The 26,538-nt window shown below is 45.3% G+C and overlaps 1 protein-coding gene across 7 annotated transcripts in view; it reads left to right on the forward strand.

Moving 5' to 3' along the window:
• The window catches only part of LOC131104068 (nck-associated protein 5-like), a 70,316-nt gene continuing 43,778 nt past the window's right edge, over positions 1–26,538 (forward strand). For 2 of the 7 annotated variants that reach the window (XM_058050813.1, XM_058050817.1), the window contains exons 1-2: positions 2–97; positions 13,449–13,522. In XM_058050813.1, coding sequence (XP_057906796.1) covers positions 35–97; positions 13,449–13,522 — 137 coding nt within the window. In that variant the 5' untranslated portion in view covers positions 2–34. Of the gene's footprint in view, positions 98–2,875; positions 2,927–13,448; positions 13,523–19,356; positions 19,620–26,538 lie in introns of those variants that run through there. The other 5 variants (XM_058050811.1, XM_058050812.1, XM_058050818.1 and 2 more) reach the window with 4 other exon arrangements.

A 26,538-nucleotide genomic window follows, 5' to 3' on the forward strand; every position in this document is an offset into this window, starting at 1 on the left:
GAGCGGAGCGGGCGAGGAGGACAGAGGAGAGAGGATGAGCCACTTTGCAGATCCCGCCCCCAGGATCCGGAGCGTTCCCCTGTTGGAGCTTCAGGCGGTGAGTGCCAATCGACGTTGCGCCCTCCATCCCGTCTGTGGAAGAGATATCTGGGGCAGGAGGCAGACCGTGTGGGGCTAGCTGATAATCAGGCCGCCCTCCAGTCAACCCAAATTTACGACCTTCTGCGGTATGTTGGGCCAGTCAGGAATCGCGCGGACTAGTCAGCCATGGTCGGGGGGGTAGTAGGGGGCATGCCAGAGGTGATGTTATAGCAAGTGTGCATGCAGTTTTGTCATTTTGTAAAGATAAATAACCAGCTAAGTGCTGCTATGTTAGCGACTATGTACACTCCACCCAGCATATGTACTGTACATACAAGCTGTGATGCCGCTTATTACGACAGATTTGGGCTACTTTTGCATCTTTACATGGATTTAGGGGACCCGGGTGCCATCTGTGCAGTTTGGACCACGATTGTTCCAAATGTGGGCAGATTTGTCTGCCATCTGAATTGTCTTTTTCCATCCATGCTAGTACATCAAATCTCTGTATTTGTGTAAGAACTGTTCAGTGGAGATCCAAGAGAATGGTTCCTGGCTGGTTTGGCAGTAGCAACCCAAATTGCGAAAACCTTTGAAATATCTTATATTTGGAGGGACTGCCTGCGATGGTCACACGGCTGCCGAGGCATGGACCTCATGTCTGCGTACCATACAAATAGCACAGACAAGACACAGACCAGAATGTAAAGTGCATACACAGACATCACCATATGGTTCGGTCCAGCACAGAACCATCCACTTTGTGAACTGGAGCTTTTTCAATACAATTTGACATTGTGTCCCATTTCCCACACTGTAAATATTGGAAATGATGGACATTCTTCCTAAAAGTGGATGACTAGGCAAGGCAAGGTGATAAGTATAGGCGACAGCAGCTGCACCGCTTCGTCCATCTGTGTCGGCGAGTCCCCCCCCCCCCCCCCCTTTCTGGTCCCGACATTGTTTTTGAACACTTGAACCACGGAAACCAGGGGTGTTCAAAAACCTCTCAGGAGCTATTTTCAGTTCACAGGTTGTTCTTTGTTCGTTCTAATGACATACAGTATATTATTAGATAGATCTTATTATGTCCACTGTATTGGGTAATACTATTGTAAATAAACATAGGGGTGTACAAAAACCAGTGCCCAAACACGGAGGTTAGGAGCGCTCCTTGGGTTACCCGAGTCATGACATGATTATTGTTTTGAGCCCCACAAACGGCTCACCAGAGAATCATTGCAGACACATCACAATCACAGATACTCATCTATCTTTGGATTGATGACATGAACAGGAGCCGGCTACTGACTAATGTCTCATGAAAAGGAAAGATGGGAGAAAAAAACTGCCAGAAATTGGCGATGCATGATTGCATTTTCCATCCTATTTCACCCTCTCGTGCACCTCCCTCCTCCCCACTTCCCAACTTGAACCTACTCACACGCTCACACACTGACCCAGTACCCAGCAGCATATATCACCAGCACTGGCGTCGCCGCTGATGTCGTATTTCTCTCCAGCCCGGATCAAAATAAACATTCATCAGGGCCTGGAGCTGTTTGAGTCTTGCTTTTACGGCCAATCCAATGAAAGCTTTACATGGACTCGCAGATATTTATGTCCGACAGGTGCTCCTTGGCCAGGGTGGGTACTTTACATTATTCTCAGCTTTCAAAGTGAAAGCTTTATTTGCAAATAGAATTGAAGGATAGCAAATAATATTAACATTTATCTGAGAAATCGATATTTCAGGTTTTTCCAGGTGTCCTAAATCACCCAAATCAGTTTTGACTGTGAAGCATCTTAAATGATCCTACTTTTCAATTGAGAAATCACATTATAAAGTATGAATGACACAGCATGGCATAGGATAGAATGTTGCTTCTTTTTCCATGACTGCAAATCTTGAGTATCTTGGGGATTATACTGCAATTTGCTGCCTCATATAACTTTATGCAAATACCCCCCAGCTGCAAGCTGCACCACCCCGCTGAATCTCTGCAAGCACACACACACCCACACACACACACACACATATGCCCTTGGGACAGTCATGGGAGGGCTGTGAAAAGAATCCCGAGATGATTAATTAACTCTGCCCTCGTTTTGATAGTGCCTTATTGGCTTTAAACATACTGAGTTTCTGCTTTAGAGATTTGCATAGATTATCTCGCACACAAACACACTTCCAAAATATTGAGGTCATTGCTTGTTGCAGGTTGGATCTTTTTTGCAAGTGCTTGTTTTTCTTCTGCAGAAAAGAGACCATCCTATGTAACATCAGCAAAAATGAATGCAGGACACACACTGCATGCGGGTGTCCCCCGGGGTTTGCGGCATCATCTGTTTGCCCACTGTATGTATGCGTGTGCGCGCCCCCTCCAGCTGTCCCTGCAGCGGCCCCAACCCAGCCTCCCCGGGGCTCGTGTACTTTTTCACTGATGACAGACAGCTTCAAAGGCCCCGTCGCACAATACACTCTTGTGTGTCGCCTGTGCACGAGGGAGAGGGCCTGTCCTTCAGGATCACATTGGGAGGTGTCATGTGCAGGAAATCACCTGCCTGCCTGGCGGTGGATGTGTCACCCACAGCGTGTTTGCATGTTCTTGTTTGAGCCTGTGCAGAGCCGGCCTGTGTTGCTCATAGTCACAAAATGGTTTAAATCCTGTCTGGCATGTTTTAAAGCGGTGGTTTTCAGAGCCGGAGCCGCTCCCTTCGTTTGTCACTAAAGTGCTTTTGTAGAGGTGGCATAAACCTGTGACCGGTGACTGGTGTTCAACAAGGTGTTGCAGGGAACCTGCCACTCATGGCATTAATATCCCAATTTTACTTCTTCTTACAGGTAAGAAAGCTAACCTGCTTCATTTTACTGCCTTGTGGTATTTTCACACTAACATCCTTTTGGGTAAGACATGACAGCGAGTTACATGAAGGAACATCTAGGTTACATTTGCACAGTTCAACATGCCGGAAAAGGAGTAGCAGGAAGCAGAGCTTATTTATTCCTAAGTAAGAAATACAATTGGAAAAATAATTAAAATAGGCCTCACCGTGGCCGAGTTGTTAGCACCCAGGCCACACAGTCAGGAGATGGGGAAGACATGGGTTTGATTCTCTGCTTGGGCTTGGTTGGAGTTCATGTTAGCATGTTCATGTTAGCTTCATTGGCCACTCCAAATTGTCCATAGGTATGAATGTGAGTGTGAATGGTTGTTTGTCCATATGTGCCCTGTGATTGGCTGGCCTCCAGTCCAGGGTGTACCCCACCTCTCGCCCGAAGACAGCTGGGATAGGCTCCAGCACCCCCGACCCTAATGAGGATAAGCAGTATAGAAGATGAATAGGGGACATATTATGCTCATTTTGGACCTTTTGTATTGAGTTGTGGACTCCTATAAAGCAGCTACACCCAATAACTCAGAGGGCCCGCCTCTTAAAGGCACACACGCCACATATATTACACTACATGACATCATCTAAATGCATATAGAGTATTTATATTTTTGTTCATTTCAACATCGAAAATGTCATTTGCTTATCTTGACAAATGATAGGCGGTATTCAACCGCAAAACAGTGATCATTAAACATAAAAAGGGATAGCATGAGGCAGCAAGTTGAAATGGCGATGTAGCGAGGGACGACTTGCACTAACCAATAGGTCGAAGAGGAGCAGGAAGAAGCAGAGCTGATTTAATCCTACTCCTCCGCGTCTCAGTAGTCACAAGATCAATGTTTCACCACGGACAAAGATCCCTGACAACAACCAATATAATCTGCATCAAGTAACATAGTCCATTGGGGTCTTGATGGATTCACTTCCAGAGGACACGTGGACTGTGCGCCTCTCATGGCTCTATAACTCATCTTTACGGTGATGCGCTCGTGGCCCTCAATGATTTTCTGGCGTGCTACCGCTCTCACTGGCCAGACATCAGAGCAGTGATTGGGTTTTTATGAGGCGGCCTGGGCCCCAGGTGAACACTTTGAACGGGGGGGATGACGCCGAAGGGTTGAATGTGGAGTCAGTGGTCAGGGCTTGTCTTTGTCTGTGGCTGCGGCGGTCACCGAGGGACAATTGTGGTGACCCGCACAGCCAGCGGGCTATGGAGCTGCGACTCAACATCCATCTGGTACTACAGCTGGCCTAGTCAGGGGAGTTCCAGCCATCAAATAATCACAGTCTCAGTTGAATTCCTGTCATTTTGACGCAGGGAGTTGCTCTGAACCTCTAACATATTTGACTCCGGGGATTAGCGAATTAATACGAATTAAAACGAGTACATGACTTCCAGCTTGGACAACCTGGAGAGACTTACACTGGCCTTTCTTTATGATATGCTCCATATATGTTTTACGGTGACTCCATAAATAATACACCCCATGTGGTCGGGGCAACTTGTGACCTACAACGGAACAATGCAGAATGAGCCAGTGTGTGAGCCATGGCAAATAGCTCATGCTGAAGCTAATGTTTTCAGGGCAGAGGGGATCGGATGGGCGAGCCATTGTACTGCCTCAGAATGAAGCCGCTACCCCGCTTCAATCAGCCCGTTGGCCAGTGCCGCTTGAGAAATGGCTTCCAGAGGCTTCAGAGAATGGGAGCGCAATCGTTGGTTGGAAAGAGCTGGGGCTGGGGGTTGCCCCAGATAAAAAGGGTTAGCTGAGTAAACATGTAGTAATGATAGAACAGGGTTGGTATTGTAAAAGCAAATAGCTGGCCTAAGCAAAGGAAGTTCAGGTCCTTGCGACGACATTTTCCCACAGCGGTGGCGTAATCACTGGAATACAAGAGCGACACTTTGAAAACAAACAGGTTGCTCTCAGCAAAACGGATTATTATAGTGATGGATGTTTAGCCATTAAACAGAGTGATTGTTGAAGCTCCGATGAAATGTGCTGAAAAAAGCACTGATGTCACTCCGTCTGAGAAGCTTAATGAGAACCAGTGCTGTCAAATTCCTGGCCTGCGCGCATCTGGAAGAAATAAAAAGCGTGTAGCTGCTAAAAATAAGACTGCACTTGAGAAGATAACAAGGATTTAGTGCCATTAACTGTGTAAATACAGCATGCTTCTGGCTCTGGACTCACACTGGAATTCCAAGCCTGCGATGGCGGCCCGTTTAAGTATTTCACCCTGCTGACTTTGTGGAACCATCTCTGAGCAATGATGGATGTATTCGACATGCACGTGAGGGTGGAGAACCCAGCTCAGACAGAAAAACAAAAAAAGAACATTGCTGACCTTGCACCAAAAAAAGAAACCAAAGCATGTAATATTCAACATGGAAGGGTCAGTGAGGACGTTATTTACGGTTCGGCCTGAGGGGGGTGAGGCGGTGGGAAGGATGAACACTCCGTGTCTTCTGGGTGTTTCCGTCCAAGTTCAAACCTTTTGGCCCAGTCTGTTAGCACACCCGGGGGCTGAAGCCTCCCCCACAGTCTGCAGGAAAAAGACAAGAAATAATTCATGACACTGGGATTAACCATAGCGCTCAATCCATAACCATCTCTTTCTCATTGTTATTCATATATCACACTGGCCTTCCTGTGGATGGAATTGCCGTGTCTCCAGCTTTCTCAACCCACACAGGAAGTGTGATGAGTGGCACAGGTGTGTGCAAACATTGCAACATTCCCTTCTTCGATTCTAAGGAATTGGGGAAAGCAGGAGCTGACATAAAGGCTCTGCAGCATCCTCAACATCTGCCCAACACCTGGGCCAACCCGCTGGGCGCATAAAGGGACTGATAATAAATCAGCCCGAGGCTCAAAGGGATGCGGGTTACAATCAATCTGTGTTGGCAATTGCCTGCAAAGAAGAAACACATTGTTGCTGCTACTGGGTGTCCCCTTGACATAACACCCAGCCATCCATTCGTCTCCTCTCCAGGGTCCAAGGAAGCGTCTATTTTAGCTTACCTTTGGGGACGAGCTGTTGATGGCTCACACAATATTTAGGGAGACAACCATTCACTTTCATGAGACGTCAACTCGTGCTGTCAGCTGTCTCATTCAACACCAAAAACATACATACAGGTATACGTACGTTTTTATAAACAGTAACCGATCCCAACAACTTGTTTAGGTGTCTTTTACGTTTTTCTTGCGGAAGAGGCAAAAGGACGTGATGACACTACTCCCCACCGATGGACAGCAATTTCAAGGCATAAAAACAGAAACTAGAGGCAGAGGCGAATTTGATAAGAGCTTGGCAAGCAACACACATGGCTGCAAGGAGGAAGTGGGAGTGTGGAGGAGTGTAGCGTGCAGAAGGTACAATGGGAGCCATAGAACACAATATTCTGTATGTCTTGAAAGACCGGTCAAAATCGTCTCGGATGGCCGTCAGTGAAGGTGTTGTCTTTTGACAGCTGGCTGGGATTGAATGAGTTCACGTACTAAAAAACAAGAATGATGGTACTAAACATGGCCGTTTGAGGCCCGATGTGCACCGATGTGTCTGTCCACTTCTGGGGTGCGGCCTCGCTATCCCCGTTCATGGGCGAGATGCGTAATCTTGTGTTTTTATTCACAAGAGTGTGAATGTCCTAAAAGTCCTTCCTTTAGGGAATATTTGTTTTCAAAGTCAACAGAATTTAGTTTCTTTATTTCATCCACTTTAGAAGAGTAACACTTATTGTATTTGTGTAGCCTTTACTTTGTAGTTGAAAATAACAGTATTTTAGGCACTACAGGAGTAGTCAGTGATTTTTTTGTCTGCTTTGAAGAGTGCTATAACCACAAGAGCCAAAGCAGATGCCATTTAAACGCACATGAAAAAGTTAGCGACCACACGCAGGAGCTCCAGAAATCTACAAGATGTTATTCATTTGACTGCTTCTACACTGGCTTGTAGCATCATTAGCCGTGTTGAGAAACTCACACAGCTAAAATGAAGCTAAAATGAGCAAAACTGCTCCCTGCCGTCCCAAGGGCACAACGGCCAATGAGACGTGTGAAAACACTATAAGGGAAAAAACTACAGCAGCAATCCAACGTTTTGTTTTTTGTTTAAAACGTACTGACTCCACCCAGACTCCGTAGCAGTCAATTCAAAATGCTCGTGAGGTGTCTGCCCGTCAAGGGCTTAGCAAACATCTGTTTAGCATCCCTCCGTCCCTCCTCTTCCCTTCATTTCCATGACTGGAATGTTGAGACTGGGGTCCAGTTTGGTGTCAAGCGTCTTGTCTTTGCTCCTTGACCTGGTTTTGCTTTGCATACGCAACCCCACCCAACTCCAACTCCAGCTCCTGGTTTCCTTTTCATTTCTTTCATCGACAACCCATACCCCCCACCCCACCTGAACTTTCCCGCTACGACTACACCTGGCAGAATATGAGCCTCCTGATGACCATAAACTCTGCGCTTGTAAAAATGTGGGCAATTCTACCCCCAACATCCCCATCGTCCACACAGAGGTTCCAGACGTTTTGAAAGAAAAGCATATAAAAAGGCAATATATATACGATACTTTGGAACTTTACCTGTAGCAAAGTGTGCCAATACGTCATCTACATCATCGAGTGGTGTTACCAAAGATCTATTTAAGCAACACCTGTATTTGCAGCAGCTAGTCTCAATAACAACGAACAGTTTGTGGGTATGGGGATGCCCATACAAAGACTTCCATCCCATAATGATGCCACAAGCTGGTACAGTTTGTAGACTCCTCGGATCCTTTTTCACATTTCCTCCGTGAGGTTTGTGCCGCGAACAGCTCGGCCACTGTTCCCTGTTGGCATGAATAGGCGGCTCTGTGCGTCTCAGACGGCCCGAGGACGATTCCAACACAAGGGGGACTATTTCCAGCACCGGTTGTGGCTCATGTTTGGAAAGATAATCCGCTTGAGGCTCTTGACTGTAGTGATGTGTTTGTGATGTTTGGGGCTGGACCCAGCTGAAGGTGCTGCTGGAGCTGGGACATCAGATAGCCCAAACCGACTGGAGAGGATGAACAGGGTTGCTTTTGTGTCCCAGGTAATCCATATTGGCTGAGACCATTCCTTTCAGGCCAGACAGGCTTCCAAGAACTGGATGCATTTGGCCTGTGAAAGTCTTGATCTCAATAAGGCGCTATTGGCATAACTGTCTGAAGCCACTGCTTGAACTTCACCTTTGCACCAAAGAACTTTCTTTACAAACTCCTTGCACAACATAACAATGCAACTACACACACCAAAAACATAAAGGCAACTACCATTTTTCATGAACTGAGCTCATGGATCTCAAAGTTTATCTCTCTTAAATATCATTTACAAATGCCTCATATTAACTCTCTAACAAGATCTCAGTGTATAGACTGGTCATATATCTCATCTCGTTTCATATTATCTACATACTGTATTGTATATAACTCTGGGAAAAACTGTTGATTTTGTTAATACTTGGTTTGTTTATATTGTTTATTTTTCTATATTGTGTATTTTGTACTGCTTAACTGACTCTGTACTCTTGCTGCTGTGCAATACAAATTTCCCTATGAGGGACGAATAAAGGCATATCTTAATCTTAATCTTAATCTTAAATCTCCCTAAATGTCTGTTGGTGAGCACTTCCCCTTCGCCCAGAAAATCCATCCACCTCACAGGTGTGGTATTTCAAGAAGCCACAATTTCATGTTTCTAATAATGTTAAAAATTGAATTTCCAAGGTTTTTTGATGCTGCAACTAGAAAATATTCCATTTACAAATAAGGAATCCCACTTCACTCATTACAGTCGGGTTTGGAAGCAAGTGACCGCCATAAACGAGGAATTCAGTTCTAAGACCTTCCCTCTCTCAACATTCACATCTCTTTCCCCACACAATAACGGTGGGGAAAAATGAAGATGAATCACACAAATCAGCGTGAGCGGCAGCTCAGTTGGCTGGTTCCCTAGCGAGGATGTGAGAGCGGATATTGGGATGACCCCAGAGCAAAGGATTACAAAGTGCAGAACCCGACATACGCTGATAAGACTCATAGATTGAAAGGATGTCACTGATAAGAAGAGGATCACAATTAGTCATTTGGTGATTAGTTTGGCAGCTTACTGTGATATGATCACACTGATTACCTTTTTGTTGTTGTTGGTGTGGGGTTTTCTACATTTGTGTATGAGGTGTGTGTGTGGCACACATCCATAATCTGGTGGTTTGACCTTTGACCTATACAGATGTCATTGTGAAGGTGCATAAGACCAGTACAGTCGGACCATGAACTGACCACGGAAGTTGATTTCCACAACCTTGAATACATGATAGTAGATGTACAATAAACATGGGAGGGATTGGAACCGCATATTAGTACTTTACGCACACTATAAACCTTGCAATCCAACCTACCTCGGTGTTCCCAACATTGCTTGCTTGTGACGTGTTACTGTTTTTTTTTCAAGTGTTCAACAAGTGCTGTGGCGTTACTGTCCAAGCAGACGCTGTAGTAACTGTACATTTCATCAATGATACTTCAAATCTACTGCAGTCTGCAATCCATTTCACGTGTCTTTACATAACCACACATCAACATAAATGATGAAGAGTAGCAGCTGCAACAGCCGTCATTATTTCATTTTTAATCATTTTTGGTTATTGTTTCGATTTTTGGAAAAAAAACATTCATCATGCTTAAAAATGCTTAATTTAGGCAGAAAATAAATACAATATGCTTAAAATGCAGACACACACATACACACACTTATATATTTATATATATATATATATATATATATATTTTTTTTTGCTTTACAAATAGGCCGTATTCAACCAGGAAATAGTATGATTTGTTAATTGATATGTTTTTGAAGTCACAAAATTTGAACTGTGATGTGATGAGGGACTACTGTACAGTTGTCCTTCGTTTATCGCAATTAATTGTTCAACTAGTCGAGACCCGCCATTACTAGAGCACTGTAGACATCAAATAACACCCCTTTAGTGACCTTTATAGTCGTATTTTTCATTGCTTACACCACATTGCTAAAGCACAGGCTACGGGACCACTGCAGGGACACAAAAGACGGCCAGGTCACGACCTTGTCTTTGGTGGGCTCTGCTGACCACCATGAGCCATCTTATCTGTAAATGCAGACTGGGGTGCTGATTTAAGGATGCAGCAAAATAGAGGAGGGTTTGAGAAACATTTAACCCTTGCTGCAACCAGGGAGCATTTTTATCTAGCTTATGGTTTTATTTATTTTTCTCCAGTCTGCTGCGGAGAAGTCAATATCAGAACCAGACGCTGCTGATCTTCAAGAATGCATAAAAGGCGCACGTGGATGAATAATGCATCTGGTGTTTATTACCAGAAAATCTCAACTATGAGAATTAAAAAGGCACCAAGGCGGTGATGTTTCATCATTTCCAGCACTTCCAACAAGCTACTACAGAGCTGAAGAAGAAAAGAAGCTCGGCACAGATAAAGTCTGAGCAAGTCCAGATCCGCGAGGAACTGGGCCCAGCGGGAATACTGTAAATAACGGCGTCTGAAACAACGACGCAGTACATTACATACGTGAGCAGTGATTGAAATCTCACCTTCACGTGACAGAGAACATTCCTGACATTGTTGCACGTGTGCGGAGAAGGATTCCATGCCCTGTCATTAGAAGAGGCTACACGATGACAACGTGGACTCGGGCGACTCTATGTGTATCATGTGGCCTGTCAATATCTCTCCCGTCGTGGGTCTTTCACAAAGAAGAACCCCCCAATGATTATGGACGGTTTGGGAGACAAACGTTTGAGCCCAGACGGTTCTTTTATCTGCTTGGGCAAACCCCCTTCCTGTTTGGCAGTTCTGTTCAACGGTGACCAATTTGTAACCTGTCTCAGCTGTAACTTACTTATGTAATACTCAAGTCATTAGTTGGACCAGTGCATCAGAGATTAGGTTTGGCTGATTGTAGAAGGCGCCGCTATAGATTCTATAGGAATGGAGCAGCTGAAGCAAAGACAGCCACTGCTAGGAACAATTGTATTAGTATGTATTTTACATGATATCAATCTGATTTGTTCTTAGAAGCAACAGAAACAAAATGGCAGTTCAGTTCGGGATTGGTAATTTGGTTGCCACGTACACTGACTCACTGACCTCCGAGGCCACCAACTGTTTTCCAGCACCAGACGACCACTCCGAGCATTTGACAATCAAGACTCGGCCAACAAAACCTTTGGTGTAGGTGACTAATGAAACCTAGTACAGCTCACACACCCCCAATTTCCTGTCCAATCGTCATCGTCCTTGCTTGATCACACAGCTGCAGGCTCATCAGATGGCGGTGAACGCCATTCAGTGGCTTTTTGCTCAGTTTCTGATAATGATCAATGTCAGCCAATAACATTGCACAGGATGTCATCGCCCCACTGAATGAATACCTCATCTCACTACCTTCAGGGCGAAGATACAAAACAGTTAAGTTCAGGAGGGCTCATCTTGGGAAAAGACTGTATTACCCTGCTATTACAGCCACAGAGCTGCCCCCCCCCCCCCATTCTGGAAAAGACCTCTGACGCAGTGTGAAAGGTCATGTAACCTAACGCCATTCCGGATGCCTAGTGACCACAATACAATATATAACTTGTCTTTCAAAATGTTTGGACTACCAGCCAACCACAAAACAGTGATCATTTATCCATCATTATTTGTTAAAAAGAATATATGTGAAGAAGCCATATTCCAACCAATATAGCGAGGGATTGCTGTAGATATAGTATCTCTATATACTAATTGACTTTTAGAGTGGAGTAAGCATATACTGTATGGTGCTGTCGACCTTTATGGTCACTGCATCTCTCCAGGCAGCATGGGCAGCATGTTCCTCTGGAATTGGATGAAACTCTGGGGTGGTTTCTATCTCAGATGTGAGACTTAGCAGCGCTGATGGTCCGAGAAACAACAGCGTAGCATTTGGTTCTGTGGCTTCAGAACATCTGGTCCAGTTTGCTCGCAAGGCCACAGGTTATTAAAGTACAAACAAATGTGGCGGCAGTCCTTCAAGACTGCGGGAAGCCCCGAGGGTGGGCCAAAGGAGGGTTGAAATCAGGCCACATAATTCTATAGAATTATTGTTCAGTGTTCCGACTGAAGGTTATTCAGCCATGAAGATGTACTGTCGTGTTCCGGTCACGTCTCCCAAGGCAGGGCTCCTGTGAATAAGGAACTGCAGCATCATGCTGTAGCCTACATGTACATTATGTATACACAAGGACGTGTATACCCTGTTATTACAGCCACTATTATTACAGCCATTAAAGCTGCTCCCCGCAGCCCTTCCTACCACTATTCTGGAAAGACCTCTCAGGTTTACATATCCACAAGACCATTGGATAAGGTGTCACTATTGCATTCTCAGTTTGAGTTTTGGTCTCAGTTCTAAGGTTGAGGTCAAGGCTCTAGGGTTTTGTATGGTCCTTGCTTCATGCAAGGCGTCTCCAAATGTTTTCTACTAAGAGACACGTATTAAAAAATGAAAGGATATTTTGTAAGGCATGCTAAGAAGTTATATACTGTAAATTAAATACAGCTTTGTGATCCAGGTGGTTAGTATCAACTTCCGTCTTTTTTGGTGCATGTTTAATCGCAAATGGCCGACACGTCTGGCATGGATGATTCAGAAATTCCTCTAAAATGCACTTGTTGGGTTAAAATGTGATTAAAAAAAAAAAAAACATGTGATAAAAAATATATACATTTGCTTGGTTGGACTTGGTTGGAAAAATAGGAATAAAATAAGAAATACAAGAAATTAATAAATACAACTATAACAAATACATGACACTTCTAGAAAGTGTAAAAATCCCCCAATAAATACAAAAATAAAAAAAATGACTGCAATAAAGGAGGGTCGCGACTTAATGAAAATGAATTGGACAATGTTAGTCCCAGGCTGAGACCATTTGAAAACCACTGGTCCAGAACAAGCCCACTCTGAGAGGGGGTTTTCTCCATTTTGTGTGGATGCACTTGAACACGACACACATGATTAAAATGTGCCTTCATGGTAATATTCAGCATTCAGAAATCAATGAAGCGCTTCTGTTCTTGTCAGGTAAAAATTCACGCTTCATCTGGTAAATGATTTGATCACAGCTCAGAAAAAGACGACATCTGTCCTTTATTGTCTTTGCTCCCTTCGTCGACTTTAACCTGGACATTCCAGAGTAGGAAGTATTCCCAGTTGACATCACACAGCTTCTGAAGCAGCAAAGGTGGTTCTGGAGTCAGACACTTGGTTCCGCTTGGCTGCCGTTTATGGGTGCAAACTGAGAAGACCGTTCGGTTATCATTGATGCTCTTCTGTTGCTGTCTGGCGTTCATGGTTCGAATGGAGATTCTGGTTCTAGTCAACTCAATTGTTTACTGTTCTCGTCTCCTCTTGGCAGGAATACATGGACGCCAACCGGTGCATTGATGAGCTTCTCAAGCAGCTCGAGGAGGAACGTCGGAACCTCCGAAGGTAAGAGCTTCTAAAGACTTGAGGGCAGATGTACAGCCGAGGAACGTGAGCAGCTGCCAGCAGGCCATTCCCAGTCCGAGGCAGCTGAACAATGTTGTTTGGTTTTGAGCCCAAGACAAGCTTTGTATCTTGAGAGATGCTTTTGTGCCAAAAACAATCTAAACCGTGGCAACAATGGCTGTTGGGGTTCAACTCTGAGCCCGGCGTCGGGTGACTGATGGCATTTCTCATGAAGAGGATTTGTCCAGACAATGGGCGAGTAGCCCTGATGGAGATGCCAATCTAATGACCTTGTCCCCTCTGTGCTCCTACCATCCTTCCAAAGACGAGCGAAACGATTTTTTAAACTTCATCCTCCTTTGAAAGAACCCTCTCTCCATCTCAATGGAGCTGTATTTCCCTGCCTCAAAGTAATTTTCTCCCTGAGTGGGCAGAGAGATGCTGGGGGTTGAACACAGGGGGTGAGGGGTCCAAGGACGGGTGGGGGATGGATGACCACTGACCGTCCCATTGACTTGGCTGGGTGGCCTTTAATAAAGAAGGGGATGTGTAAAGGAATGACCCTCTGTCTAAGTCATCCACACCCCCTTTTTAGACACAAGAGAATCATCGTCAGTAACCTAATGGCCTCTTAGCAAGGCTGCGATATCCTGGCAGGGTCCTGATGGATGTTTCTAGAAAGGCCATGAATCTTGCGGCTGCTCGGTTTGCATTGAAACCTGATCATATCATTTCCTCAAGATAATTATGCCGTGACAAGTTAGACAATGATAACAATACACGGTCAAAAAGCCTGGTCGGGTTTCACTTACGTACATTAGGAGCGAGATTTACCACGTTACGTTTAAGCAGCGCCGCACAGTGTAGCAACGTCAGCAAACAGGATCCATCAGCCTGATAAAGCTCTCCCATTCCTGCACGCATGCTGCATTATTGGTGACTTAAAACAGTAGCCATGCCTGATGACAGTAACGACAACCCTATTGTGGCCACCCCTGGGGGAGACACCCACAAGGGACATAAAGAAGGGAACTCCACACCTAGAATGTTGGAAGTGAAGGAGCCTTTTGGATGGGAGGTGAAACATACACTTGAATTTCAACTTATATAGTCCTTCTGGAATGCCCTCCCAGAACACATCAAAACTTCAGACTCGGTTACCACCTTCAAATCCCACCTTAAAACTTATTTATTCAGACTGGTTTACTTTATTTAAAATTCTGCCATTTTATGTATCTATGTGTTTTATATATTGGTAATGGTAATGGTAATGGTAATGGTTTATTTCATTTGAACATGCATCAGATTACAATTGAGTGCATCCCATAATCAGTTCACAGTTCCACATGTCCAAAAGGAGTAGGAAGAAGCAAAGCTTATTAAATACTACCCCTCCATCTGGTACTTTTACAATCAGTAACTGTTACATTTGTTCACTTCCTGCTTTCTATAATACAGTTTAATTACAGTTTACATAATGGGTACCATAGTAAGTGTCAATATAGTGATATGTATAGCACATCATGACTGGTTCAAGACTCTTCATCCTTTATGTGTGTAATTGTCACTGTGTTTTATTTACTGTGTTAATAATATTTTATTTACTCTCTGTACAGTGACTTTTAGTGCCCTGAAAGGCGCCTATGAATAAAATGTATTATTATTTTTATCATTTTTATTATTATTATTATTATTATTATTATTATTATTATTATTATTATTATTATTATTATTATTATTATTAGTTTTATTATTGGAAATGATATGAAATCTAAATGATGGTTAAACCCTTGAATGCATTCCATATCTACATATTATTGTAGTCGAGAATGGTCAAATTATTTCCAAAATGACCTTGAATGTGGCAGCTAGGAAAAATGGGACAGAAATGTCCTTCAACACTAGAACTGTACACACAAGAGACCAGAAGACCAGTGTAGGAGTTCCGAGCCGGAAGACAGCTTTACTAATCAGGACCTTGCTGATGTTACTACAAGGCACGTCACCCAGCGAGACGCCTGTGCGCTGCCAGCACGCTGAGCCATATGAAAGAGCGTAATCCTCCGCCCGAGTATGCGCCATGTCTGTTCTGCCGATGTGGAGGCGGGTTGGCTTCAGTCTGTCGATCTGCCGTCTCACTTGGGCCAAAGCTGTGCATTATACAACTTTAATTGGATAAGTTGACCGGTCCAATGCAATAATTTTATCACGCTAAGCCCCAAAGAGGTCTAACACGCTTCCAAAGTGTATTTGTGCCCTCTGAAGTGAATAACTTTGCCTAATCCAGCTATTTGAAGTCACTTTCTGGTGTCCAGACGTGAAATGACCTCAAAACCTTCAGAGTGGTCGGATAATTCAATCTGTAAAACTTTTGTCAGAACCTTCAAGTGCGGCAGAATCAAACGCTGATTAATTTTTCCTTGCATAAAAGCCAGCCTGTTATTCAGTATATTGGCTCGCTGTAAGTACTGTATATGGAGTCTCTGGCTACACATAATGCATGCACCCGTTTTATAGAGCCTATGAGAGGTTAATCAAGTGGGCTAATGAAGCCGTTTATTGGCTCCTCCCCAGGGTCGAAGACAAATGAGAGTACCCCACTTAAGCGTGAGTATGCTAGCGCCTGTCCGCACATCCTGTGATGGTGACACGGTCAAGGTGAAGCACAAAACATTAAGCTGCTGTTTATTCACCCCTGGCCTTCCCAGCATCCATACATCTTCCGTTATACGACTTGAGAAGCACTCAAATGGAAACCAAGGTTGCTTCAACATGCGGGTTGAAGTATTCTCCCCTCTTTGATGAAAGATGGTCTATCTGCACCGGGAGAGTATGCAATGTCTCCTTTGGTGTTCATGCTAGCGTGACATTATTTGGACCGATTCCTGCGCTGCCGAGCGTCTCCAAAACATCCTCAGTGTTCTTTCTTCTCATTTGTGTGGCTGATGTTGTATTCCTGATGTTCACCTTCAGCCTGGAGCTCTTTTGAAAACATTCCTTTGTCTTGAGGAAACAGGAAGCAGGAAAAACCAAAACAATCCGAGACACTTTGGGTTTTGATGTTTTAGGACAAAAAAAGAGAACACAAACTGGCACTGTCATGAGGATGGTGTGTTTGTGATCATGTGATCATCACACGCAATCAGCATTAATCCTGTTCATGGAAGATTTTCCCCGCATTCAGAGAGGAAATGAATGTCTCCACTGATGATGTCTCGCCGGACCTCCATTCCACAATGCCCCTGCCTTTGCACCAGCACCCGCCCCCCCTCACTTAATGAGACATGACAGAGGGGCATTATCGCTTTGGTTGTATTACACACTGGCCTTGCCACACACAAGTTCAAACACAGACACTCATGGGTTCTGTCAGCGTGACCCGTCATGTGATTTGCATCTGTCTGGCTACTTGCAGATCTAAGTGGGTTTGTGTTGGGTACACAAACAGGCTCCCTGTCTGCATTCTGGAATTTCCTTTGCTTATACTGCTGCAGGAAATGAGCCTGGGTCGCCGTGTTGACGTTCTCTTGACGTTCCCTGGATCCCTTGACGGTCGGTGACGACGGTCACGCTGAGATGCTTAAGCACGACTAACTGTCCTGTGGTGCACACACCCGGACAACAGAATACAATGGAACCTCACTTAGTGAGGTTGACATAGAACAATTACCATAAAGTTCTGCCTCAGTTGGCGTACATAGCGTGCAATATGTGTTATTACTACACTGCATGAGTCTAACTGTGTTCTTAATGTATTTTCTAAGGTTAGGATTACTCTTATCTTCATTGATGTGATTGTTCCCAAAGACACAACGACAGCAACACCTTCCTCTTCAACACCACCTTCCTGTTTTGCCATGAGTTATTTCTTGAGTTCAATAGTGTTTATCCAAATGCTGGCCCTTTGAACATTGCCTCCATTTTGGGTTATCGAGTTGAGAAACTATTGAACTAAAGAACTGAAGAAAAAACTCATCACAAAACAGGAAGTTGATGTTGAAGAGAAAGGTGTCCCACCGTGCTGCCATACCATGTCAATGTCAATAAAGATAATATGCTGTACATATACATGTGTACAACATGAATGCAACACGGTATAGTGGTGCATGTTAACAGGTCTGCGCGCTAACCACTCACTCGCCGTGCAGCCCGATGCCAAATCAAACCAAACCCAGAGATAGACTTTTTCATTCTAAATGTCCTGATGATCAGCATCCTTTGACAAAGTCCCCGCTCCCCCGCACTTGCACTTCCACCACCCTCCCCTCAGACCACCCAGCACCTCATCACAAACCCCTATCGATCTGCCTGCCGCCCTCCAGCGACTGTCCCACCACTGTCCCGTCTCCTTCCTTTCACCCACAACATCCCGATGGAATGCTATCCCAGCCTCACTTTCTGTAGACGTGCGTGAATGCGTGCGTGCGAGCCACACCGGTGGAGCCAGGCTGGCTGTGCGGGCGGCCAAGTGTTTCTAAACAGTGGAGTCTGTCACCGACACCCCTAGTAGAGCAGCAAGCGGCGCCTTAATGAGCCCAGCAGATCACTCGCCACCATTTTGCACATTCTAACAAGCACTCATGCACACACATGGCTGCAGGGTCGCTCGTCACATGGGTAAAACTTTAGAAAATGAAACTAAACAACCCCGTTGTGTTTCCTAAATGAGGGGCCGCAGTCGATGTCAGTCAACGGCAGCTTGATGTTGATGGAATTAGGGTGGGACATCCCTTCAATAGTTTTGGATTATGTACTATTAGTGTTGATTAGTGTTGCCATTTGTCTTTTTTACTCAAGTGGGGCACACAGTGTCTGATTTTCAGCCACCTGCTCCGAGAGTCAAATTGCTCTCGCCCCATATTGTGATTGGGCTGAGAAACAGCTGAGCTTCTGCCCAACATGATTATCTCTGCATGACACCTTGCTCTCATCAGCAGCCATCATGAATCTTTCTGTGAATCTTTCTGAGTTTTACGATGACAAATGACACAAGCGGGTTCAAACATTGTAAGCCTCGTTCCTAGTTCTTCAGCCACCTTCTCTGGAAGGCCCCGCTACACACTTCTCCTTTCTGTGGCTGGCTAATTTCCTCTCATGGTTGGTGTCATTGTTCTTTCAGCACATTAGTGACAGTGAATGTGGGGCCAAGTGGCAGCGATGGCCCTGACACCAAGTCAGACCCGACCTTTCTTCCCTCTTTAACTGTCCGCTCCTGTCAACGAGACCCTTTTAATTCCCCTTTGCCCCCATGCCGTACCCGCCTCCTTTCGCACCGGTCCCATTGGGAGGCAGACAAAAGAGGGTCCCCCCCTTCCTCATCCTCTTCCTCCCCCAGTGTGCCGTCCCTCTCTGTTCTTCTTGCTTGCAGGCGCGGTGGAGGCTGCAGTTTGTCACAGCCATTCAGCTGAGACTGATTGTGATTGTGGCAGATGGGCCAGAGCGAAGCCCGGGCAGACCTGAGTGTGTCTTCTCTCTTTCCCCGTTTTTTTGCCTTCCTTGCTGTTTCCGACCCTCTGTCGGCTTGACTTGGCATTATTTTTCTCAAGGATGCCCCCTTTTGCTTTCAACAGTCCTACTTTCCCTGTTCTAAACGCTGTTTATTCCAGCATCGCATGCAGGAGCTTACAGTGTGGTCATGCCTCGCAGCTTTGCAACCCCTTCCCCCCCTCTTCCCAAATGCAGCAACGGCAGTGTCCTGCTTGGAGGAGAGACAAGGTCTGAGGGAGAGTCAGAAGCTGAGATATACTCGTGAGGCGAGATAAAGCTCGGGGGCGGGGCGGGCAGGGGGAAGGCTCACAGCTCTCAGTGTTGTTGTGAAAGCCACCACAGCAGAAAGGCAGAGCGCATGTAGGGGAGAGGAGAGGGAAGCGGAATCAGGAGGAGTGTTTGTGCATGTCGGCAGACTGGAGAGAGCGGAGACACTGACTGTTAAAGGGGGGCGTAGGGAAGCGGGGATCAGTTGGCTTGGGAGGTGCAGGCGCTGTGACCAGTTGTGGATGTAAACTTTATCATCTGTGGGGATAAGCCGGCACAAGCTGAAGAACGGGATTATCATGAGTGTCCTCTGAATCCAGCAGGATGCTGCATCTCCACCAGGGTAAGACCCAGCGTCCCTAATATTTGGACATGATTAGGTCATTATTTGTCTTAACTTTGAGCCGCCGACCCCCAGGGAAGGGCTTTCATACATGTGCAGGAGATGATCTGGGATTTACACCAAGCCGGCCGGACAGGCCAGTTGGGAGGGGGTTACTTGAGGGGGAATTGCGTGTCCTGTTGCTCGTGGCAACAGCATGTGGCACGAACCATGTTGATTGCGATTGATAGCAGCAGGAAATGGATAGCTGTCATTTAGAATCCAGCATTGCAGGGGGATTTATATGTGCAGGAATTTTGTCCCCCCTTTTGTCCCCTCACACGCTCTCTCAAGAAGATTAAGATTTTCCTGCCGGCCCACTAATCCCGCAGTGGAATGACTGGCCTGTGACGACGTGAATATGTATTGGGATGATGTGGCATCTCTGTTAGCATCTAATTTTGGACCCCACAAGCTGTAAGGCACTGAGATGGTCGGCCATATTTAAAGAACACAGACATGCTTGCGGTTCTTCCAGGGAGTGTACGCAGTGGGTTCTACCAGCTGCCTAGATTTCATCGTAGCTGCCAACATTTCATCGTACTGCTAGCATTATATCTCGCCTCTTCTTGCTTTGAGAACGTAACCTGGGCCATGTGCACTAGTTAGATAATGATAGCTATTTGACAAAGTTTAGCTACTAATGTTAACCCCCATTGAACATGTGTGTATATGCACCACAGACAATATATGACATTTTTTATGCAGTTTTATTGGTAATTGTTGGGAAAAAAAGACTAGAGAGGTTTGCAGCTGGCGGTGTTATTCTTACATTTTTCGTGCTTTCAAACAGTCCCTTCAAATCTACAAGGAGCTCTGACTACACATTTTTAGATGCTCTGTTATCTCTAAAAACAGAAACACACGAGAAGATGATAGGGAGAGCCTGGGAGACGGAGGGGGGAGGTATCACTCTTGTTAGTTTTGACGCGTTGCCAGAACAAAACTTGTTCACATTTTTTGTCATGGGAATAGAGTATATGCAGCATATGCTGAGCAGCAAAATAAATGTTCCATGAAGTCATGGCTTGAGAATGGCGAGCATCAAGAGGAAAAGGTATTTCCCCATTCTGCCAGAGGAAGTCACACACAAAGTGCCGTTTCCATATGTCCCTTTAAAGGAATTGAGCCCATGACATAAACACGTCTTTCTCTTTTCTGTGCGTTCTAACCTATTGTAACGTTCTAAGCTACCTCCTCATCCATCCCTGAGTAGGACACCGCCAACAAGGTTTATTGTTGGACATCCATGCTGTAACCATGGAGGGACAGGCACATGGGTCCTTTTAAGCATTACCCCAACCCCTCACATAGCAACCTCCAAACGAACGTCTACACCCAGGGTTAGCGTTTCCTAACTAAGAACAAAAATCCAGCAGCAGTAGCTCCGATATGTTGTGCAAATGTTGTCTCGTGGCCTGCGGCATCGTGGGCACACGTATAGCTTGGGTAACATGCAGGTCACTGCACATGGGACTTGCCACCCAGCCAGATGTGTTGCCACATTGCCTCCCTGGGAAACCTACCTGGGGATCAATGAATAAGCGGCTTGGCGAGTGGAGGGATTTGATGATGTCGATTTAAAAGTCTAATTCCCTCCGTGTGGCCGTTCTTTCATTTGCACGTGAATTGGGGCTGTTTGGAAAAGAATGACTCGGAATTTCTAATCTTGATGAATGATGATAGTATTTTCCGACTAATTTGAACTTAAAGGCAACACATGTTAAATGATCTAGTATACATATAGTATATGATCTAGTGTCTTCTGTAAAAAACATCACCCTGAGAATCCCTCTGACTTGACTTCCTGTTTTACTTCCTCACCCCCACCCCACCATGTGCCCCCCGCCTGCCTGTGGCACCCTCGTCCAGCGTTGGGCTGAGTCAAAGTGAATTACTGAGGAATGCCCCCCCCCCCCCCCCCCCCCCGTGTAATGGCCTGCCAAGGAGGTGTTCCCCCTTCTTTGACAAACGAGGGGTGACTCGGGGGAAGAGTTGTCCTTCTAGACAACTTTCCCATGTGATTCCCACCGCCTTCGCACAGCATGGATGTGTTTGGCTCATTTCAGGAACTTGTGGAGGGGCTCCACATTCATCCCCCAACATCTTCCGCTGGAGGTTGATGCAAAATCTGGAAGATTTGGTCTCTGGTTTCATGCGACCACAAAGCCTCACTGGCTCAATTACCCAACACAGTTTATGACCAATAAATGGCTTTTATTTGCTTGCAATCAATGCTCTATTGCAGGCAGAGACTCTTGCCTGGAGACACGTTTGTCTCGACCGTCTGGCTTTTTGTGCTCTGAATGGCTGGACTGGCTCCATGTGAGTACACTAAGGTGTGCATGGAAACAACCTACTTTCCAAGAACGGGAGCTGACACAAACCTGATAACTCTCGTGGGTTTCAGCTCCTGAACGGCATGTTCTTTAGGTCGTATGATGATCCCGCATTCCTGCTCGCGAGATAACACGGTGCTGTCCTTGTTGGCCGCGCTCAGGCCCCCCTGCTGACACACTTTCATGCTCACATGTGCTTGGGGATCTCAGCTGCAAAATATCCGAGCTTATGGTTCTTCCACATTTCTTTGCTCGACACTTTTATGGCATTGGCTGAAAAGGGAGGGGTCGGATATGAGGCTGCGATGGGGCAGGGAATGTCAACAAACTTGAGCTCCCAACTATCTGGCCTATAAATCAGCCAGCAATAGTCGCAGGAACATGCAGGCCGGCTTCCAACTGCTGGAGGTGTCGGCACAGCTGGAGAAGCTCACGTTGTCGCTCTTTTTTTTTCCAAGCAGCTCTTTCCTCTGTCGAAACTTTTTGGCTGTTTGCCTTCTGTGTTTGCCGAGAGTGAATTACTGCGAGTAACAGCCCTCTGATGACTTCATTGCTGGGATGCCAGAGGGCCAACATGAGGCTGCTATGGAGAATACCCCCCCCCCCCCACACACACACACCTCCCCTTGGCTCAAGCACGCCTGTTTACACGTGTTCCTTTTGTATGTGAAACCGTTTGTCCGCCACTGTAAAGGGCTACTGTTTGCTTGGCGCTCAGAAAACGACGTGTTGACAGCCAGTGTAAAACATCCTATAGCCGCCGCAAGGTCTCCATTAGTCAGCAGAACTTTCCAGTCGTAAATATGAGTCCCTGCTGCCCAGGTGCGTGGAGCCAGGACGTGCAGTAATGCAAAACAATGCACGGAAAGTGTGAATTACGCTGCACACAGTGAGCATTGTAATGGGCTTTTAAAGCTTGGATTTGATCAAGTTTAGCCCAAATCAGCAACTTTTGGCATGTTGCTGAATGTTCATGAAGGGATTTGTTCGGAGACGGTCAGAGTTCTTTGCTTGTTCTGCTTCCAACTTCCTGTCACGTGTCAAGCCAGGCAAAGCTAACAAATCATGTTAATACAAAAAACACACCATGGATTCTGCATATGCAGTTTTGATGTCGCTCCTGCCAGCAGGCTTGTCAAGCTTGAACAGCCGCCTGGAGGCAACCTCTTCAAAAGAAATGAGATAATGATCATCGGAAAAGATGAAACAAACACGAGATAATTACCCAACATTGTGCTTGTGGAGTGCGTCACGACTAGGTACGTCTGGAAATGTCTCTTTAAAATCGTTAATCATTTGTGACGTCTCATTTCAAATGTACACATTAAAACTCTCTGAAGTACTTCAATGATGGAGGCTTTGGCTGTACTGCACAGTACAGCCAAACCGTGGTTTTCATACAGCCCAGTTTTCATTTGGTTTTCGTCAAATATTTTTGCAAAGGTTTGTACACTGTCTTGTTTTTGTACAATCACGCATTTAACAAATGAGCCAGTTTGCCCTGGTGGTAAAATAACCCGCCATGGTGGCAACAAAAGTTGCAATTTCTAGCAATTTCATAAAGAAGTTGTGAAACACAACTGAATTCAATCTAACCAACAATAGGTCTCATACGTTTGCCATTCATCATTGTTTTCTGCATGTGAAACAATACTTTGTTTGTTTTGTTTTGTTGTATATTTAGATGTGTGGAATGGAAAATGTAACAAAATGCCTTCATTTTTATACCTTTTTAGTTTTTGTTGGACCCTTTGAAACATATTTGTCAAAAAACACTGTATTGCTATATTGCTAATCGTCAAAGTAATTAATTAATTAATCACACAATAATCACAAAAATGAACTTATTTTGCAGGCCTCCATATATTGCCACGTGCATGTGTGTCTGTTTTCCTCATCTCACGCCTACTGACAGACAGGAAGCGCTTCTTAAACAACGGCAAACAGAGTGAGACCTCTTGTCAGTCAAACAGTCGCTTTGTGAGGAGCAATGCCAGGTGACATAGCAGAAGTTAGGAGGGGAAAAGACCAAAGCCCCCATGTAGGGGTATTCAATATTAATAATGAGCAAGGTGAGCCCAGTAACACTAAAGAGGCAGGATGCCAAATGAATTCCAAAGCAGCAGCAGGTAAATAAGCAGCATTCACCCAACTCCGCTTTCTCTTCTGGAGAATACACATGGAGATGCAACACCTTGGTCCCGACATTCAACACTCCCTGAGACGTTTGGTCAGCAAAGTAAATAGAAACGGAACAGCACACAATTTTGTATGTTCACAAAAAGTAAAGAAAAAAATGCTGCTCTCCCATGAAATGCTGCAAACATTAGAGAGTACGAATTGCCACATCACGAGCAGCAATTTCACAACTTTAGGGTGAAGTATGACCCAGTATGAATATTCAAGGCAACTATGATGGCATATTACCATAATATTAGTGGTTTATTTGGCCTCCAAAAATGTTGTTATACATGATTCCAAACGTACTCGTTTTGTGGCACTGTTACATAAAGTGTGTTTGTCCGGTCTTATTTTTTTCATTGTATTTTTCTCAAAATTGAAATCTCGTCTGCGCCTGTCTTGGAAGTCACTGGACAGGACGTAGATAAATAACTTCAGACCACGCTTTGGCATTCGAGGAGCAGGCGTGCATCTGCTCATCCGTAGCCTTTTATTCTGTCTGAGCAGGAATGCGTCCTTAAACCAGTGGAGGTTGGGCCCTGCGTCTGGGAGAAAAGCGTGTGTCTGATTTGTGCTGCTTGAGATGTTGGGGGAGGTCTGTTTATTTGTTTGATGCAATCTGGGTGTGCACAGCGACATTCCTGCGTTGAGCATCCCGACAGTCTCCGGGCTCTGTGATGCATTTCTCAGGTTAAACGAGGACACGTCGTTCCTCTGGGATTTCCTCTTGATTGCATCCATTAGTCTTGTCATCAGGGTGGAGTTAGAGATACTGCAGTGTGTGTTTGATTCGTCAGAGACATGGAATGAAAAGGAACCTTCTCTCAACAAAGCTTGTCTTAAAAAAACACCAAATGCCGCCAACGTGGTACTTACGGCACAAGGCGGTTGTGTCTGTGCACCAGCTTCACATTTCAGCTTGTCAATAATTGATGGTCTGCCGGTGAGGTAAGGCTCATCAGGCGCTGACGCGTGGCTCCTGTTTGTTTCTCAGCACACACTCAGTGTGGCCGGCTGCAGACAGGAGGTCTCCAGCTGTTGGCGAGGGCCCATCCTGAATGGGGTATCTGACTGACGGATGGGACCAGCCAGTTGAGTGCTCACAGATGTGTGAACCCTTTCCCTCAGACACTTGAAACAGATGTGTGTTTCTTGTCTTGATGCTGACGGGCTTGTGTTTAAACGGTGTTATTCTCAGTACAATTCATTAAAAGGTGCATCAGAAGATGACATATCTGCATGTCTGCTGCCCAGACTGCCTCCGGAGGCTCACTGGGCCACAGGGAGGGTGTGAGAGGGATTTTGGATCAGATCTGTCAGTTACATAAAGCAGCCAACGGCTGATTATGGATGGGAATGACCAGGCCTGAACTCCGGCCAATATGAAGGCAGCCCCTCCATGTCGGCCACAGGATTGCGTGCGCATCACAGCTCTTAACCCAGCAGGGGCACCGACACTAATACATAAATGCATGCGGCAACCCACTTGCAAACATTTGTGCATCCTTGTGTACATTTCTGCGTTCATCCGCTGTGACAATAGTGGAAACTATTTATGTATCGCTTCTACAACCTGCAGAAATGAAGAAAAAAAAGCATAAAACGCTCAGATTATCATGGAACGCTTGATCTGGTAACCTCTTTCTGCATGGAGGAGAGATGAAACACCGCCAGCTTGTGGCTTTCTCTCTCATTAACAGCAAATGGTGATGACAGCAATGGGAACACTTGCAAACCCACAATGCAGTTCAAAGTCCAACATGTCTGCACCCTTGCTGTGATTGACTGCCCATACCGTGACTGATCATGCCTCAGCATGCAGTTGGGGTTGCAAATGATGATGATGGAGATGATGAAGTCGCCCACCCATAGTCAATGAATTTGAAAGGGAAGGATAACAAACTTAATGTCGTCACAATATGTGTTCTTGCTTATCCTTGTGGAAATACCACACAGGCCACGCCTATAGTGTTGAAATATGAGCTACTTGGTCATGCAAGAGTAGAAAGGACCTGCCAGCTCAAAGACTTACAGAAAGCATACAGACTGTTCGATATAGTTCCCTTTTCTCTTAATCTACCTTTGTATTTTGTCCGCAAAACATTGCTGCCCATAGTTTGACACTTGGAGATACATCCAATATATGGTGTTGGAAGTGTTTAGTAAGGTAGGAATAAAGTGAAGAAGAGAGTGGGGGATGCCAAACGTAAAAAATATTTTGTTTTCCTGCTCATGTAAAGGTGTAAACTACTACTCCTGGGTAATCCGGTGTTTTTTCTCAGGGTGCAACAGGCCTGAAACAGAAGTCAGGACACAGCGTCCTAACACGAAGTGGACTGATGTCAGGCTCATCTTGTTGG

This window comes from Doryrhamphus excisus, chromosome 16 (genome assembly GCF_030265055.1).
Source record: "Doryrhamphus excisus isolate RoL2022-K1 chromosome 16, RoL_Dexc_1.0, whole genome shotgun sequence".
Lineage (NCBI taxonomy): Eukaryota > Metazoa > Chordata > Actinopteri > Syngnathiformes > Syngnathidae > Doryrhamphus > Doryrhamphus excisus.